At 43.9% G+C, this 13,982-nt stretch overlaps 1 protein-coding gene across 1 annotated transcript in view; it reads left to right on the top strand.

Moving 5' to 3' along the window:
- cpne4a (copine IVa) overlaps window positions 1-13,982 on the top strand; it is a gene marked incomplete at both ends in the record, with an annotated part of 274,780 nt that overhangs the window by 127,176 nt on the left and 133,622 nt on the right. The window contains one exon of the mRNA XM_079504392.1: window positions 2,837-2,926. Within this exon, the coding sequence (XP_079360518.1) occupies window positions 2,837-2,926 (90 nt within the window). The remainder of the gene's footprint in view (window positions 1-2,836; window positions 2,927-13,982) is intronic.

The following is a 13,982-nucleotide window of genomic DNA, read 5'->3' on the forward strand; positions in this document are numbered from 1 at the left end:
AAAATGGTATGGTCGCATTTATATAGCGCCTTTATCCAAAGGCGCTTTACATAGATTGTGCATCAATTCACCCATTCACACACACACATTCATATACCGATGGCGGCAGAAACCAGAACATCAGGAGCAATTTGGGGTTCAGTAGTCTTGCTCAAGGACACATCGACACTAACTCTGGGGGAGCCCGGGTTCGAACTGGCAACCTTGCGGTTACCATCAAGCCACTCTATACCACTGAGCCACCGCCAGCCCTCTGTGCACTCCATGAAGGAGTAGCCGGACTGTGCGGAAAGGTGGAGATATTAATCCGTTTCGTCAGGAGTTACACCTTGGGTGTCATCATTTTGTGCCCTCACCACTGAATCCCACAGACGAAAAACAGTCTAAGTCCACACTATTGATCCATAATGTATAAATTGATAGATAAGGGTTCAGGACAACGAGGCCTTTTCGTGGAGGGGTCAGAATGACATTTGGACTAAGGCTGAGCTCACACCGTTAATGCAGTGCTCTATGCTTGTTGGATGAATGTTGTGTTGTCATGGCCGCCCCAATGCATTTCCAATGGGAGTCACATGGTTTGACACAACATTTGTGTTGTATGAGGGGGAGGGGCGCAGTTGAAACACAGCCGAAAGCCATACAACAGCTTGTAGTCCAAAATGTGGACTACAAACCATGTGACTTCCATTGGAAATGCATTGGGGCGGCCATGACACTACACAACATTCATCCAACAAGCATACAGCAATGCAGTAAAGGTCTGAGTGAGGCCTTAGACTGTTTTTCGTCTGTGGTACTCAATAAATCTATGAGGGAGTTGGGGATTCAAACAAGTGGAGTCCACAGTACGGAGAGGCTTATATTGAAGACCTCAAAAAGCAGATTGCTGCTGCAGGGGGTGCGGACGGTGGGCCTGGGATCAATGGATTCCCACCGCGGCTTTTCTATCTTTCTGGACAGAAGCGAGCTACAGTAGGGGAGATGTTTCAGAAGTCCTCACCGAGAGTTGACTTGTAAGCAACGACTCATATTGGCTCTCCGAGCAGCAGGAGAGCAGCGCTGTCGAGGGTTGAGTTGGCATGCTGATTTCATTCCCCTCTCTCTCTCTCTCTCTCTCTCTCTCTCATATGTATTGCTGTTTGTACCTTGCTTGGTTTTTGTTCCATTATTACTGTTTGGTCTCGCTTGTCTCGCTTGTGCGGCGGGGAGTGTGGAATAAAATAAAGCAAAAAGAGCCTTAAAAGAAAAGTAAATAATAATTAAACTGAGCAAATCCACTAGACTAATTAAAACCATAATGACCTCACAGCCCGAGGATGGGGACGTTGGTGGTAACCCTGTCGGCGTGCGTTTCTTCTCAATGAATTTTACTTTTTCACTGGAGATAAAAAAAATGTTCAAACCTTTTAAAAGAAAACGAAACCAACCGAATCCTGTTTTATGCTTTGCTCTGCAAGCTATAAGTCTGCAAATGTTTATGTTTTAACTTTAATGACAGTTGCTGTGTGAAAGAGGTCTTATTTGTGAGTTCCAACTTCAAATCTATATACCTTTCTGAACAGCAGTGAACATCAATCACAGACAAACACAGCATACCCATACCCTTCCATCGTCCACCTAAAAGAAAACGCTAACAATGGTATAGAGCGTCGCAGTCCCGCCCCCTACCCTGGACCAGGAAATGATTCTCCGTTCATTTTCCTCATAGACATTTCAGAAAGTATTTATTTAAAGACGTTTACGCCGCGGACAAAGCCAACTCGAGTCGTGACAAATCATGACAACAAACAATTTTTTTGGGGCCGAAAAAATAATTAGAAAGAAGAAGCAAACGGCAGGTTACAACACTTTTTTGTTGTTTTTCTTCTTTGTAATTATTTGTTTGGTCCAAAATATTGTTTGTGTTGTCATGAGTTGTCACGACTCGAGTTGGCTTTGTCCGCGGCGTAACCGTCTTTAAATAAATACTTTATGAAATGTCTATGGGAATAATGCATTGGGATTCATTTCCTGGTCCATGGTAGGGGGCGGGACTGCGACGCTCTATAGATATTGGATTTTCAAACTGGCCATTTATGTATTTAAAAAAAAGCAGCAGAAATGAAATGTGAAACGTTTCAGAGGTGGAGCTGCTCAATATTGTGTCAATGTTCAAGTCAGTCTCTCGAAGATATACAGTACAATGAGTCAAGAGGTGGATTTCGTTCATGAATAATGTCGATGAGTCTCCCGTCTCGCCGGTGTTTCGACGAGGCTCTCCGTTTTGAGGGACAGGTTTTGACAGGTGTTGGATAGAGAGCCAGGAAAGCACAGAGAGGTTGAATATCCTCCTCGCACGGAGTTATATCGCTCCCAAAGCTCCCAAACTAATTCAAGGGCAAGATGTTCCAACGTTTTCGTCTGGCTCATCCCATTTTGGGCGGGAACCCGGCCCTTTTGGTGTTAGCATTATGTTATGCCTTAGCTATTGGAAAATAGCAGACCTACAAGCTCATAGCGTGCCACCGAGTGGCGCGCTACGAGCTTGCAGGTCTGCTATTTTTTTGAAAAATCGAAGAACCACTGACATAGAAACATAGCCTTTTCAGAAAACTGTCAGGATGTAGAAGACATTTTTAGAATCTGATCTCAGGTCAAAATGGGTTATTAGCCAGGCTATTTGAACCCTTGTGTTCGTGGAGAGCTATAGCATCTCTCCAGCATTCTCTTTCAGATAGAACCTCTTACAGAGGGAGCTATAACAGAGTATGCTGATATTTGAAAATGTCATGTAGAGTTTGTCCTTATTTATTTAAAAAAAATCTCTCTCTCTCTCTCTCTCTCTCTCTCTCAGACTGTAATGAACAACCTGAATCCAGTGTGGCAGACATTCAGGGTGTCTCTCAACTCTCTTTGCAGTGGACACCATGAACGCAAGATACAGGTAACACAACACGCACGCACACACGCACGCACACCACGCACGCACGCACGCACGCACGCACGTACGCACGCACGCATGCACACCACACACACCACGCATGCACGCACGCACCGTGACGCACGCACGCACGCACGCAAGCACGCACGCACACGCGGTGGTGAGCATCAAACATGACTCGCTGGTTCTTCCCAAACAGGGGAAGCGCTTTGGATAAAAGCACTAAATACACCAGTGGTGTAGTGTATGTGTGTGGGGAGGGGGGGGGGGGGGGGAGTGCCATCCCCCCAGTTCTCTCATGTCTAAATTTCTAAAATATATTTTTTGGCAAAGATATGTTTTTGACTTGTCGTTTACATTAGCATTGTAAACCCCGTTTCGGCCATGCACGATGCGCACGTGCACGCAAATTCGTGTGCACGTGTCTTATGGGGGCATCCCCCCCACTTCGAAAAGTACCACCACTACAACTGAAATGCACCATTTACCATTCATGATTTTCAAGTGTGCCCTGAACCATGCACAGGTTGAGAACTAAGCTAACATTACAATAAAAGCGCCTGTCTGTGAACATAGGGCTGGATTAGCAGGGGGGATTACCCCCCCCCCCCCAAGCAAAGATTTGAGTTAAAAACGTTCTCTCTGAAAGAATATACAGTATATTCAGAGATTTGCGCCACATTTTCACGATTAAAAACAAATAGCAGACCTACAAGCTCTTAGCGCGGCACTCGGTGCCGTGCTATGAACTTGTAGATCTGCTATTTTTTCAACAGCTAAAGTATAACATGCTTAAAACACCAAAAGGGTGTTCCCGCACAGAATGGCTTAATCATGTGACTGACCGGCATGAACTAGTAACAACATACTGATCAAAGAGAACATCAGCTCACTTTAGGAATTCATGAATTGTGATTCCTCTGTTCGAAAATCAGCAGGGAAATTAAGGCGTGTAGAAACAGCTGTGTGCAGCGCTCTCGCTTCCATTGTTGCTCTGTCGGTCGGTCTACCAAATTGTTTTGGCGTTTGCGTATATACGTGCGTGCGCCTATCTACATTATCTCTCTCTCTCTCTCTCTCTCTCTCTCTCTCTAACCCCACAAGGACATGTTTCGGTGATGAATGGAAGCAATAAGGCATTAACTGCTGCTGTTTCCTAGCAAACGACGTATTGTAACTTTTACTCTAGCCTCTGTAAGTCGTTATAATGCGCGGCTGCTAAATGTTTTACCCAAAACGACAGCTCCTTCAGCTCGCTCTCGTGTGGGAGGAGACGTTAAAATGTCTTTGAAGTTTACGCTTCTACCGTAGAAACGCGTTGCTCTTATCTGCCTACTTCGTCATACAAGAGTGAGTCGAGAAAATAGCCGATCTACAAGCTCAACGCTTGGCGACGCGTTGTGAGCTTGCAGATCGGCTATTTTCTCTGAGTGTTTCTATAGGAGTGTATAATGTAATACAATAATTAGCCTATATGTCATGGTATTCTCTCTGTAAGGAAGTCAACAATTATTGTACTGCAGCTGCCGATGCCAATTATGTATTGAGGACAAGTCAGAGAAACAATAATAACTCCACACAACAACCCGTGTGGAGTTTTTAATCCCTTTTTAAATGCCTGAAGAAGGAAACTTTGCCATCCGAAACGGCGGCGATTGTTTCGTTATTGTTCTCTCTTGTCCTCAATAAATAATTGGTATCGGCCGTATACGATGTACAGTACCACTGTAAATCTCTGGAACATGTGACGCGTTTAAAACCTAAACACTTGTGTGTAATAATTCAATGCAAAATGTTTATTTATGGATATAAAACACCTGCAGGAGAACACCTAGGGCAGTATTATGCGTGTCTTAAGTACTAAACACATTTATGCGTTTAAAACGTGTTACCGGCGATTAACACACCCCGAACGCCCGGGGTTATTTAATCCATTAAATCAGAGCGCCCAGCGATTCATAGCAGCGGAGCATATTTAGCGACGGACCAGGCGCTATCCGCAGTAGCTTGATGTAGCCAAAATACAACCGGAAAATGACGCTCCCAGCCTGTGGATCGATACGATCGGTTTTGATATCAATAAATCTCTGTCCTTTTGATCAATCTCCGTCCTGAGCGCTGGGCGTTACTAATTGATTGCACGGAGAACTCCGTCCTGGCCGCTCGGGGTGTTTCATCTTCCGTTTCTAATCTAAACACCGTGACACGTTTAAAAAGTGTCACAAATAAGTGTTTAAAACCTAAACACTTGCATTTAGTGACCTTTTCATTTCTCTAGTGTTTGTACTGTTGGCCGTGAACTTTTTAATTTGATCACGTGTGAGTGTTTGGGACCGCAGGAAGAGAGTAGCCTTCACTGTGGAGAGGACTAATTGGGCTCTGTAATGAAAACAGTGGTGGAAAATGTACTAATCTTTTTTTACTTAACTCTATCTCTACCAAGGGCTGTTCCATACGGACCCCCTCCCTTGGGGACCATAATTACCAAATACGCATATTTACTGACCCAAGGGGGCTTTTTTTTATTCCATTGATTAATGTGCTTTGATGTCCAGGCCACCCTCCCAAGTCATCTATGTAAGCTCTATCACTTTCCAACTATAGGAAAACAAGTGACGTGTGAAACATGTGATCAAAGCAAAGTTCTGCCCCCTTTGTTTTTGCGGGGGGGATTTCGATCGCTCGGCTGGAGACGCCCGCACACTGTGGACAGGCTAGTCAATCCACGCAAACGCCGTGGCAACACTGCTGAGTCCCAGAGGCCTTCAATCCCCGACCCCCAGTTTCGCTGTACCCGGGGTCCCGGGTCCCTGGGTCTCTTGGTCCGTTAGTAGTGAAATGGTAATGAAACAGCCGGCACCCACCCAGCAGAGAACAGAGAACTAGTTGGCGATTTAAGACGAGTTGAACTGTTGAAGAGGGGCGAGGGTATAACGTTCCCACTTCTCCGTTGGAGTAGTGGAGCGGTGATCTGAGCTATGAAACAGCCATGAAACAGCCCCCCCCATTAGAGTAGGAACGGTGATTTGAGCCATGAACCAGCCCCCCCACCCATCATGTCGGCTTGGCTGTGGCGATTGAATAAAAGATGAAGACGGACGAGGCGGGTATAGCTGGCTTCCCATCTGTTCTGTGGTAAGAACCATAATATTCTCGCATCACAGTTTTATATGTAAAATGATGGATATTTTTTGCCGTGTTGTTCTTTTTTGTTGTTGTTGTTGCTGCTGCTTATTACTGCAATCGGTCGTTTGGTCGGTCGGATGTTCAAGGCAGAGGGAAAGCAGAAAAGCGAATCCTGCTACGATAATAATGTGTACTGTTTATCATGCTTGCTATGCACTTTATGTAAATACATTTATTTTGGTGGATGGGGGGGGGGGGGGGGGGGGGGGGGTCGTTGACGTTCGGTCGATCGGTTAGCCAGCAGCAGCAGCAGGAAAAAAGTACGACATTTTGCTACGATAAATGTGTACTTTTACAAAGTACAAATCAATGTGTAAGCTACTGTATACTATGCAGTATAGCCTACTGTATGTATCGTATCAGGCATGCACTCAATTGAGAAATAAAATAATTTTTACTAAAGCAACGCGTGGTATTATTGTGATGATGACCCTGCTACAAGCGATCGGAGGGGGGAGTGAAGCTAACTATAGCGTGTATGACGTGAGCTGACATGATATGGCTAACACGATAGGGTAATATCATTATATCCTGTGTTTGTAAATCCAAACATTCCAGGTGACTAAAATGTGACTAAAACAAAATGAAAACTATTCAAGAGACTATGACTACAACTAAAATATGCTGTCAAAATCAACACTGCAGTAAATCTAAATATTGCAGAGCTTGTAGATCGGCTATTCAGGCATAGGGTCAGGTGTAAGCTTGGCTCCATCCATCTTCGACCGATTATCCGTAGTCGGGTTGCGGGGGCAATAGCTCCACCAGATGTATACTACACAAATAAAATCAATGCTTTTATGCTAATAATTGCGTATTTCTGTAATTTAGATGCCGACAGGCCAGCTGCATCTCGATGGTGGTGTGTTGTCCGGTGACAGCCGTAGATGGTGAACCATGTCCTCGGTGTGAGCTGGATGCAAACAGTGAGCCAGTCTCTTCATTGAGCTCTTCTCGACAGATGAGCTGCTCCAATACATGTTTTGAAACCAACCGGACCCAGTATGCAGGCTGTACATTGCACAGGTTTACACTACACACATTCCAGTTCTATTCATACTACAGTCTACACATACAATGCCAATGTAAGTGTGTGTATGTGTGTGTGTATATCTATATATATATATTTATAGTAGGCCTAAGACATTTTGATTGATGTGATTTGTGGCTAAAATAAAAGAGCTGTGCTGTGCCAGTTCAAATCACAGTTATTCCTGTTGTAGCTATATATTCTGGTCCCCCTGTTGTATCTATTCTCCCAGGTTTTGTTTTGTTTGATGTTTGTTTCAAACACCTAGTCTAGGTTCTACTATAGCGACATATGCATGCCATATATCAAATTAAACCTGAGGTTGTCGAGTGTAATTGTAAAAAAAAAAATAATAATAAAAAAAAAATTGCATTATCAAAATATCAGCCTCTACAATGAAGCATGCATGTCAACATACTGCGGTATTTTGTGGTCCCAAGCCGTCGTTGACTTCTGAGAACTCTGAAATGGCACATGGTAGAAGATTATTATTTTTTTTGTATGGAAGTGGACATTGTAAGCTGCATTTGGATATACATTATGTTCACATAGCAATAGCGGTACAATGTCTAGGGATGCATGTTTCTCAAAAATCTGTTTCTCTCAGAAACAGATGTCATAGTACTTCAATTAAGTGTCAGAACTGTATTTGGTAGTCAAAGTTAAATCCAACACTTATTTTAATTGTATTGGTAGGCTATCTGTCTTGAGAAGCCAGAAGTGATAGATAGATAGGCCTATAGATGGATAGATGGATCGATCGATCAATTGCCTAATGACTAAAACAAAACAAAAACAGGAGCGGGATGGGAGCGGGAGTAATTTCGAGTGGGAGCGGGATGGGATCAGGAGTCATTCTACAGGAGTGGGACAGGATGGGATTTTTTTTTAAACTCTGGCCCAGGATTGGGACAGGACAGGATTTTTTCTGTGGGAGTGGGACAGGACAGGAGTGAAAATCCACTCCCGTGTCAGTCTCTAACAAGCATGCATCAATGTTTTAAAGGTCTGAGTGAGGTCTAATGAAAATAGCAGATCTACAAGCTCTCAATGCGACGCATTGTGAGCTTGTAGATTGGCTATTTTCAAATGGCCAAAATGTTTAGGGTTGAAGTGGTTAATGTATTAATCAAAATTAAAATCGCCAGAGTAACTAGTAACTAAAGCTTTCAAGTAATTGTAGTGGAGTAAAAGTAAAAATGTTGGCTCTGGGATGTAGTGGAGTAGAAGTACAAGTACTAGAAATTGGAAATACTCAAATAAAGTACAAATACCTCAAAATTGTACTTAAGTAAAAGTACTTAGTTACTTTCCAACACTGAATTAAAATAAATGAACAATAAACTGGTGTGCGCAGCGAAGCCTTGCACATTGTGGTCAGATGGGTGGGGACTCGGGAGCGAACACTTGTCATTTGACATTTGATTGATTGATTGATTGATTGATTGATTGATTGATTGATTGATTGATTGATTGATTGAAGTACAGTATGTTTTAACAGTTTGCAGAATGGGTACATTTCACATGAAAGCACAACTCAATACAAAGACTGTTAGGCCTCACTCAGACCTTTACTGCATTGCTGTATGCTTGTTGGATGAATGTTGTGTAGTGTCATGGCCGCCCCAATGCATTTCCAATGGAAGTCACATGGTTTGTAGTCCACATTTTGGACTACAAGCTGTTGTATGGCTTTCGGCTGTGTTTCGACTGCGCCCCTCCCCCTCATACAACACAAATGTTGTGTCAAACCATGTGACTCCCATTGGAAATGCATTGGGGCGGCCATGACACTACACAACATTCATCCAACAAGCATACAGCAATGCAGTAAAGGTCTGAGTGAGGCCTTACTGTGGACGACACAAGTGGAAAGTAACTAAGTGCATTTACTTATAAGCACTGTATTTAAGTACAATTGTGAGGTATTTGTTCTTTGCTCGAGTATTTCCAATACTTCTACTCCACTATATGTAAGATCCAAATATTGTCTCACACACACACACACGCACACGCACACACACGCACGCGCGCGCAACGTGTCTGCAAATCCGCTCTGAGTTAATTGGACAGCTGCTGACTTGACTCCAGTATCCGTAATGAGCAAACTGTCCAGTTATGCGTGCGTGCGTGCATGCGTGCGTGCGTGCGTGCCCTGGTGACGGGCTCTCCCTGACCTCTCTGTAACAGCACATTACACACTCAAACGGCCTCGCTCGCGCGCATTTATTTATTTATTACAAACCCAGGATAGGACGTGGAAAAATGTAAAGGTCTATGTGGGTGTCAAGGGCCTCATGCTTATAGGCCAAATGCAACTTGATCAGTTGTCCCAGCGCAGACGCACGCACATTATATTTTTCTTCTCTTCTCTCTCTCTCGCTCTCGCTCTCTCTCTCTCTCTCTCTCTCTCTCTGAAAAAAGCCAGTTTAACTCATTAAAACATTTAGGCCTGACGTCGAAATAAAAAAAAAGTTCGCTCTGAAAGAATAGATATTCAAAGATTTGTGCCGCATTTTTTACGATTTTTAAAAAATAGCAGACCTACAAGCTTGTAGCGCGCCACTCGGTGGCGCGCTATGAGCTTGTAGATCTGCTATTTTTCAATAGCTAAAGTATATAACATAATGCTTAGTTAAAACACCAAAATGGGTTCCCGTTCAGAATGGGTTAAAACCGACTCGTCTGAAGTGAGTGGTGCTGTACTGTACTGTACTGTACTGTACTGTACTGTACTGTACTGTACTGTACTGTACTGTACTGTACTGTACTGTACTGTACTGTACTGTACTGTGCTGTGCTGTGCTGTGCTGTACTGTACTGTACTGTACTGTACTGTACAAGCCCTCCTCCCCGGCCTGTGTGTGTGCCTGTGTCTGTGTGATAGGCTGTTCACCACCAGTGACACTTGGTGGTGAACAAACGCTATAACGCTATTTCGTGCTTGGACAGACAGACCCAGGGACACACATAGCTGTCTGTATAGGAGTGGTTGCACCACTCAAAAATCAGCTGTGTCATTTTGTACCTTGTACTATTTTTGAAAACGTGTGCAAATCCTTGACAGGAAAAGGTTTGAGGCACCGGTAACACGTTGTGAGCTTGTAGATCGGCTATTTTCAGCATGCAACCAAGTGTAAAATGACTCATACTGGATCTCTTGTCCACTAGTCCCTTCCCTAACATTTTGGTCCAGTTTTTATTTGTTGACGGAATTGTCAGTATATTTAGTCTTCGTTTTAGTCGTCACAGCTTAGTTTTCATTTTGTTTCCATTAATAGTTTTCATCGGTGGAAAAAGGTAGTCGACGAACATTTTTCAGCCATAGTTTTAGTCGACGAAAACAACACTGCTTTGGAACACCTCTGGATCCTCCAGCATGGAGTGGCTAATGTGGGGTTCATGCCTGAGGAAGGTCCGGAAGGACCGAAACGTTGCTTCATTAAATAAGACAATACTCATGTACCGAGCAGATACACAGTGTGCGGGTGTACAGTTGGGTGCCACCGATATTGTCCCTTATCATTTGACCCATTTAGGCCTGACCTCAAAATTTAAAAAAATCCTTCTAAATCCTCCAGTTTTCTGAAATAAATATTTTCACGATTTATCAAAAATAGCAGACCTACAAGCTCGTAGCGCGCCACTCGGTGGCGCGCTATGAGCTTGTAGATCTGCTATTTTTCAATAGCTAATTTATAACATAATGTTTAAAACACCAAAAGGGGTTCCCGCCCAAAATGGGTTAACTGTCCTTTATGCGCAGATCACGCAAACCTCAGCAAAAAGAAAAGGACAATATCGATGGCCTCCAACTGTACCTTATTGCTTTCATTGATGTCCACTGGCCTACGCACCTGTGCATACACCTAATTTCTAGGTGTGCGAAAGTTTTCTCCTACAGTTAATGTGTGGTTCACACATGCAGAACCCACACACCAAAGGTCCCACATGGCGGAAATCACCCGTCGCTCACGACATGCGGTGAACATGCGTTGCGTTGCGCCGTGCTTGCGGTTAGGGTTTTATTAGGGTTTTGTTTGTTTTTTGTCGGTCATATGACAGTCGGACCAATAGTATGTCGGAAACTAAAGCCATGGACCCGCTAATTCACTCTTTGTCAGCCTTCTGATTGGTCCCTGACTGACTAACCAGCTGCAGGCTCTTTCTGCCTTGTTCCGCTCTGGTTCCGCCTTGTTTATGTTGAATTGGCTAAAACATCATTTTTGGAAAAAAAACGAAAAACAAACATGATATGCCCTGCAGTCACCATGCTGCGCCTGTCATGTTCTTTTATACTCACACCAAGTTTACAATAACAATTGAGCAGTGGCGTGCACAGACATTTAGAGGGGCAGGTGCTCAAGTTAAAAAAGGGCACCTTGTGCAGCGCGTGGAACCGGCCGGTTGCCTTAATCTATTTTGGGCGGGAACCCCTTTTGGTGTTAGCATTATGTTATGCTTTAGCTATTGAAAAATAGCAGATCTACAAGCTCATAGCGCGCCACCGAGTGGCGCGCTACGCGCTTGTAGGTCTGCTATTTTTGAAAAAAAATATATATATATATATATATTTTTTTTTTTCAAAAGGGCACATTGCCAAAAGGGCAGGGGGTGCTCTAGCACCCCCTAGTGTCTATCCGTGCACGCCACTGCAATTGAGAGCACAGACTATCAATATGAAGCAACTGAAACACAGGCGTGAATTGTTGCCTGCAGGGAAAGGGAAGTCCGGGAACTCCGGATAAGCGGTTGAAAATATGTCTCTCCGTTTCTGCTATAACTTCTGCAACATATGGGGCGACTGTGGCTCAAGAGGTAGAGCAGCAGTGGCGTGCACAGATAGACACTAGGGGGTGCTAGAGCACCCCCTGCCCTTTTGGCAATGTGCCCTTTTGGAAAAAAAAAAAAAAACGTTTTCTTTTCTTTTTCTTTAAAAAAAATAGCAGACCTACAAGCTCGTAGCGCGCCACTCGGTGGCGCGCTATGAGCTTGTAGATCTGCTATTTTTCAATAGCTAAAGCATAACATAATGCTAACACCAAAAGGGGTTCCCGCCCAAAATGGATTAAGGCAACCGGCCGGTTCCACGCGCTGCACAAGGTGCCCTTTTTTAACTCGAGCACCTGCCCCTCTAAATGTCTGTGCACGCCACTGTAGAGCAGGTCGTCCAATGATCCATGGGTCGGCGGTTCGAATCCCGGCTCCTCCTGTCTACATGTCGAAGTGTCCTTGGGCAAGACACTGAACCCCAAATTGCTCCCGATGTGCTGGTTGGTACCTTGCATGGCTTCCACTGCAAACGGTGTATGAATGGGTGAATGTAATGCACAATCTATGTAAAGCGCCTTGGATAAAGGCGCTATATAAATGCACCATTTAACATATATACAAATTTCTATTTGTCTATACAAAACTGCATAGTAAGTGTTCCTTTTCAATTACAACATGTTTTAAACCTTTTCCCCATTGACCACCATTATGACATGGACCAATAGTTACATAATATAATTTTTGTTGTGTGAGAGAGAGGTTGGTGCCAAATACAGGAGTGTGGAAGCAGTGCAGTTTTACTTTTAACCCATTCCGGACGGGAACCGCTTTTGGTGTTTTAAAGCATTATGTTATACTTTAGCTATCGGAAAATAGCAGATCTACAAGCTCATAGCGCGCCACCGAGTGGCGCGCTACGAGCTTGTAGGTCTGCTATTTTTGAAAAGTCGTGAAAATGTGGCGCAAATCTTTGAATATATATTCTTTCAGAGCGAACGTTTTCAACTAAAAATAATTGCTTCTGTGGGGTTCCCTGCAGGAAGAACATATTTTTAGATGGGGGTCCGTGAACAAATACATATAATTCTGGGGGTCTTTGACATCAAATATTGAGCACCACTGATACAGAAACATATGGTTTTTTCAGAAAACTGTCAGGATTTTGAAGACATTTTTCTTTTAATTTTGACGTCAGGCCAAAATTGGTTAATGGTAGCACACAGTCCAGAAAGGCCGAAGATCAAAAGTACATGTAGCTGTCAGGGCGGATTCTGAGGAATGCTCTGAAAACAAGAGAACGATTATACCGGCAGGCAAGATCCTAGTTCATACCAGAGAGTCTTAACACAATTCACGCCACCATTATTCATCCATTGATCGCGTATTGCCATTGTTTAATCGCGCGTAACACTTACTTTGAAGATCCAAATATCCGTAATGGCGTGTTACAATGACAAACTTCTGTGTGTGGTCTCATACCCGAATGTTGTTGTGTTGGTCGGTGGTGGAAAAAGTCGACCGCGAGTGTCAACCTGCTTGCTACAGCCCGTTGAAAACCCTTGTATTCACCAGAAACTGCCCCTCAATGTCGTTTCTGAGATACAGAGCTGTGATTAGTTGGCTTAGACTGGAAGTGGATGCGCGCGCATCTTCAAAATGGCCGCGGCCACTGTCTCTCTCGGTTTGTTGTGCTAACGAACGGTAGCGAACGATTTGATCGTATTAAAACATTCATTAAAGAATACATCGCGGTTAAAACGGCTTTTCCGGGTGTGGCGCGGTACGCTATTCTACGTGTCTATGTTCCTGCATGGCAGGCCTCGTGTTAAAGGTGTTAGAACTTTAGAGAGAGATTTTTTGGCCGACTGATGCCGGCTGATTGAGTCCCGAGAGATTACATTTGGGGAGCCACGAGCAACGTGGTTTTTGCAATGCATTTCTGATCACACAAACAAGTTGCTCGCACAAGCCATCAAAATGTCACCCTCGAACCGCGTGCGCACTCACACTCACACACGCACACACGCGCACACACACACATGAGAACAGCGAGTGCTAGGACGTGAAGGC

The sequence above is a fragment of the Electrona antarctica genome (genome assembly GCF_951216825.1).
Source record: "Electrona antarctica genome assembly, chromosome: 6".
NCBI classification, from domain to species: Eukaryota; Metazoa; Chordata; class Actinopteri; order Myctophiformes; family Myctophidae; genus Electrona; species Electrona antarctica.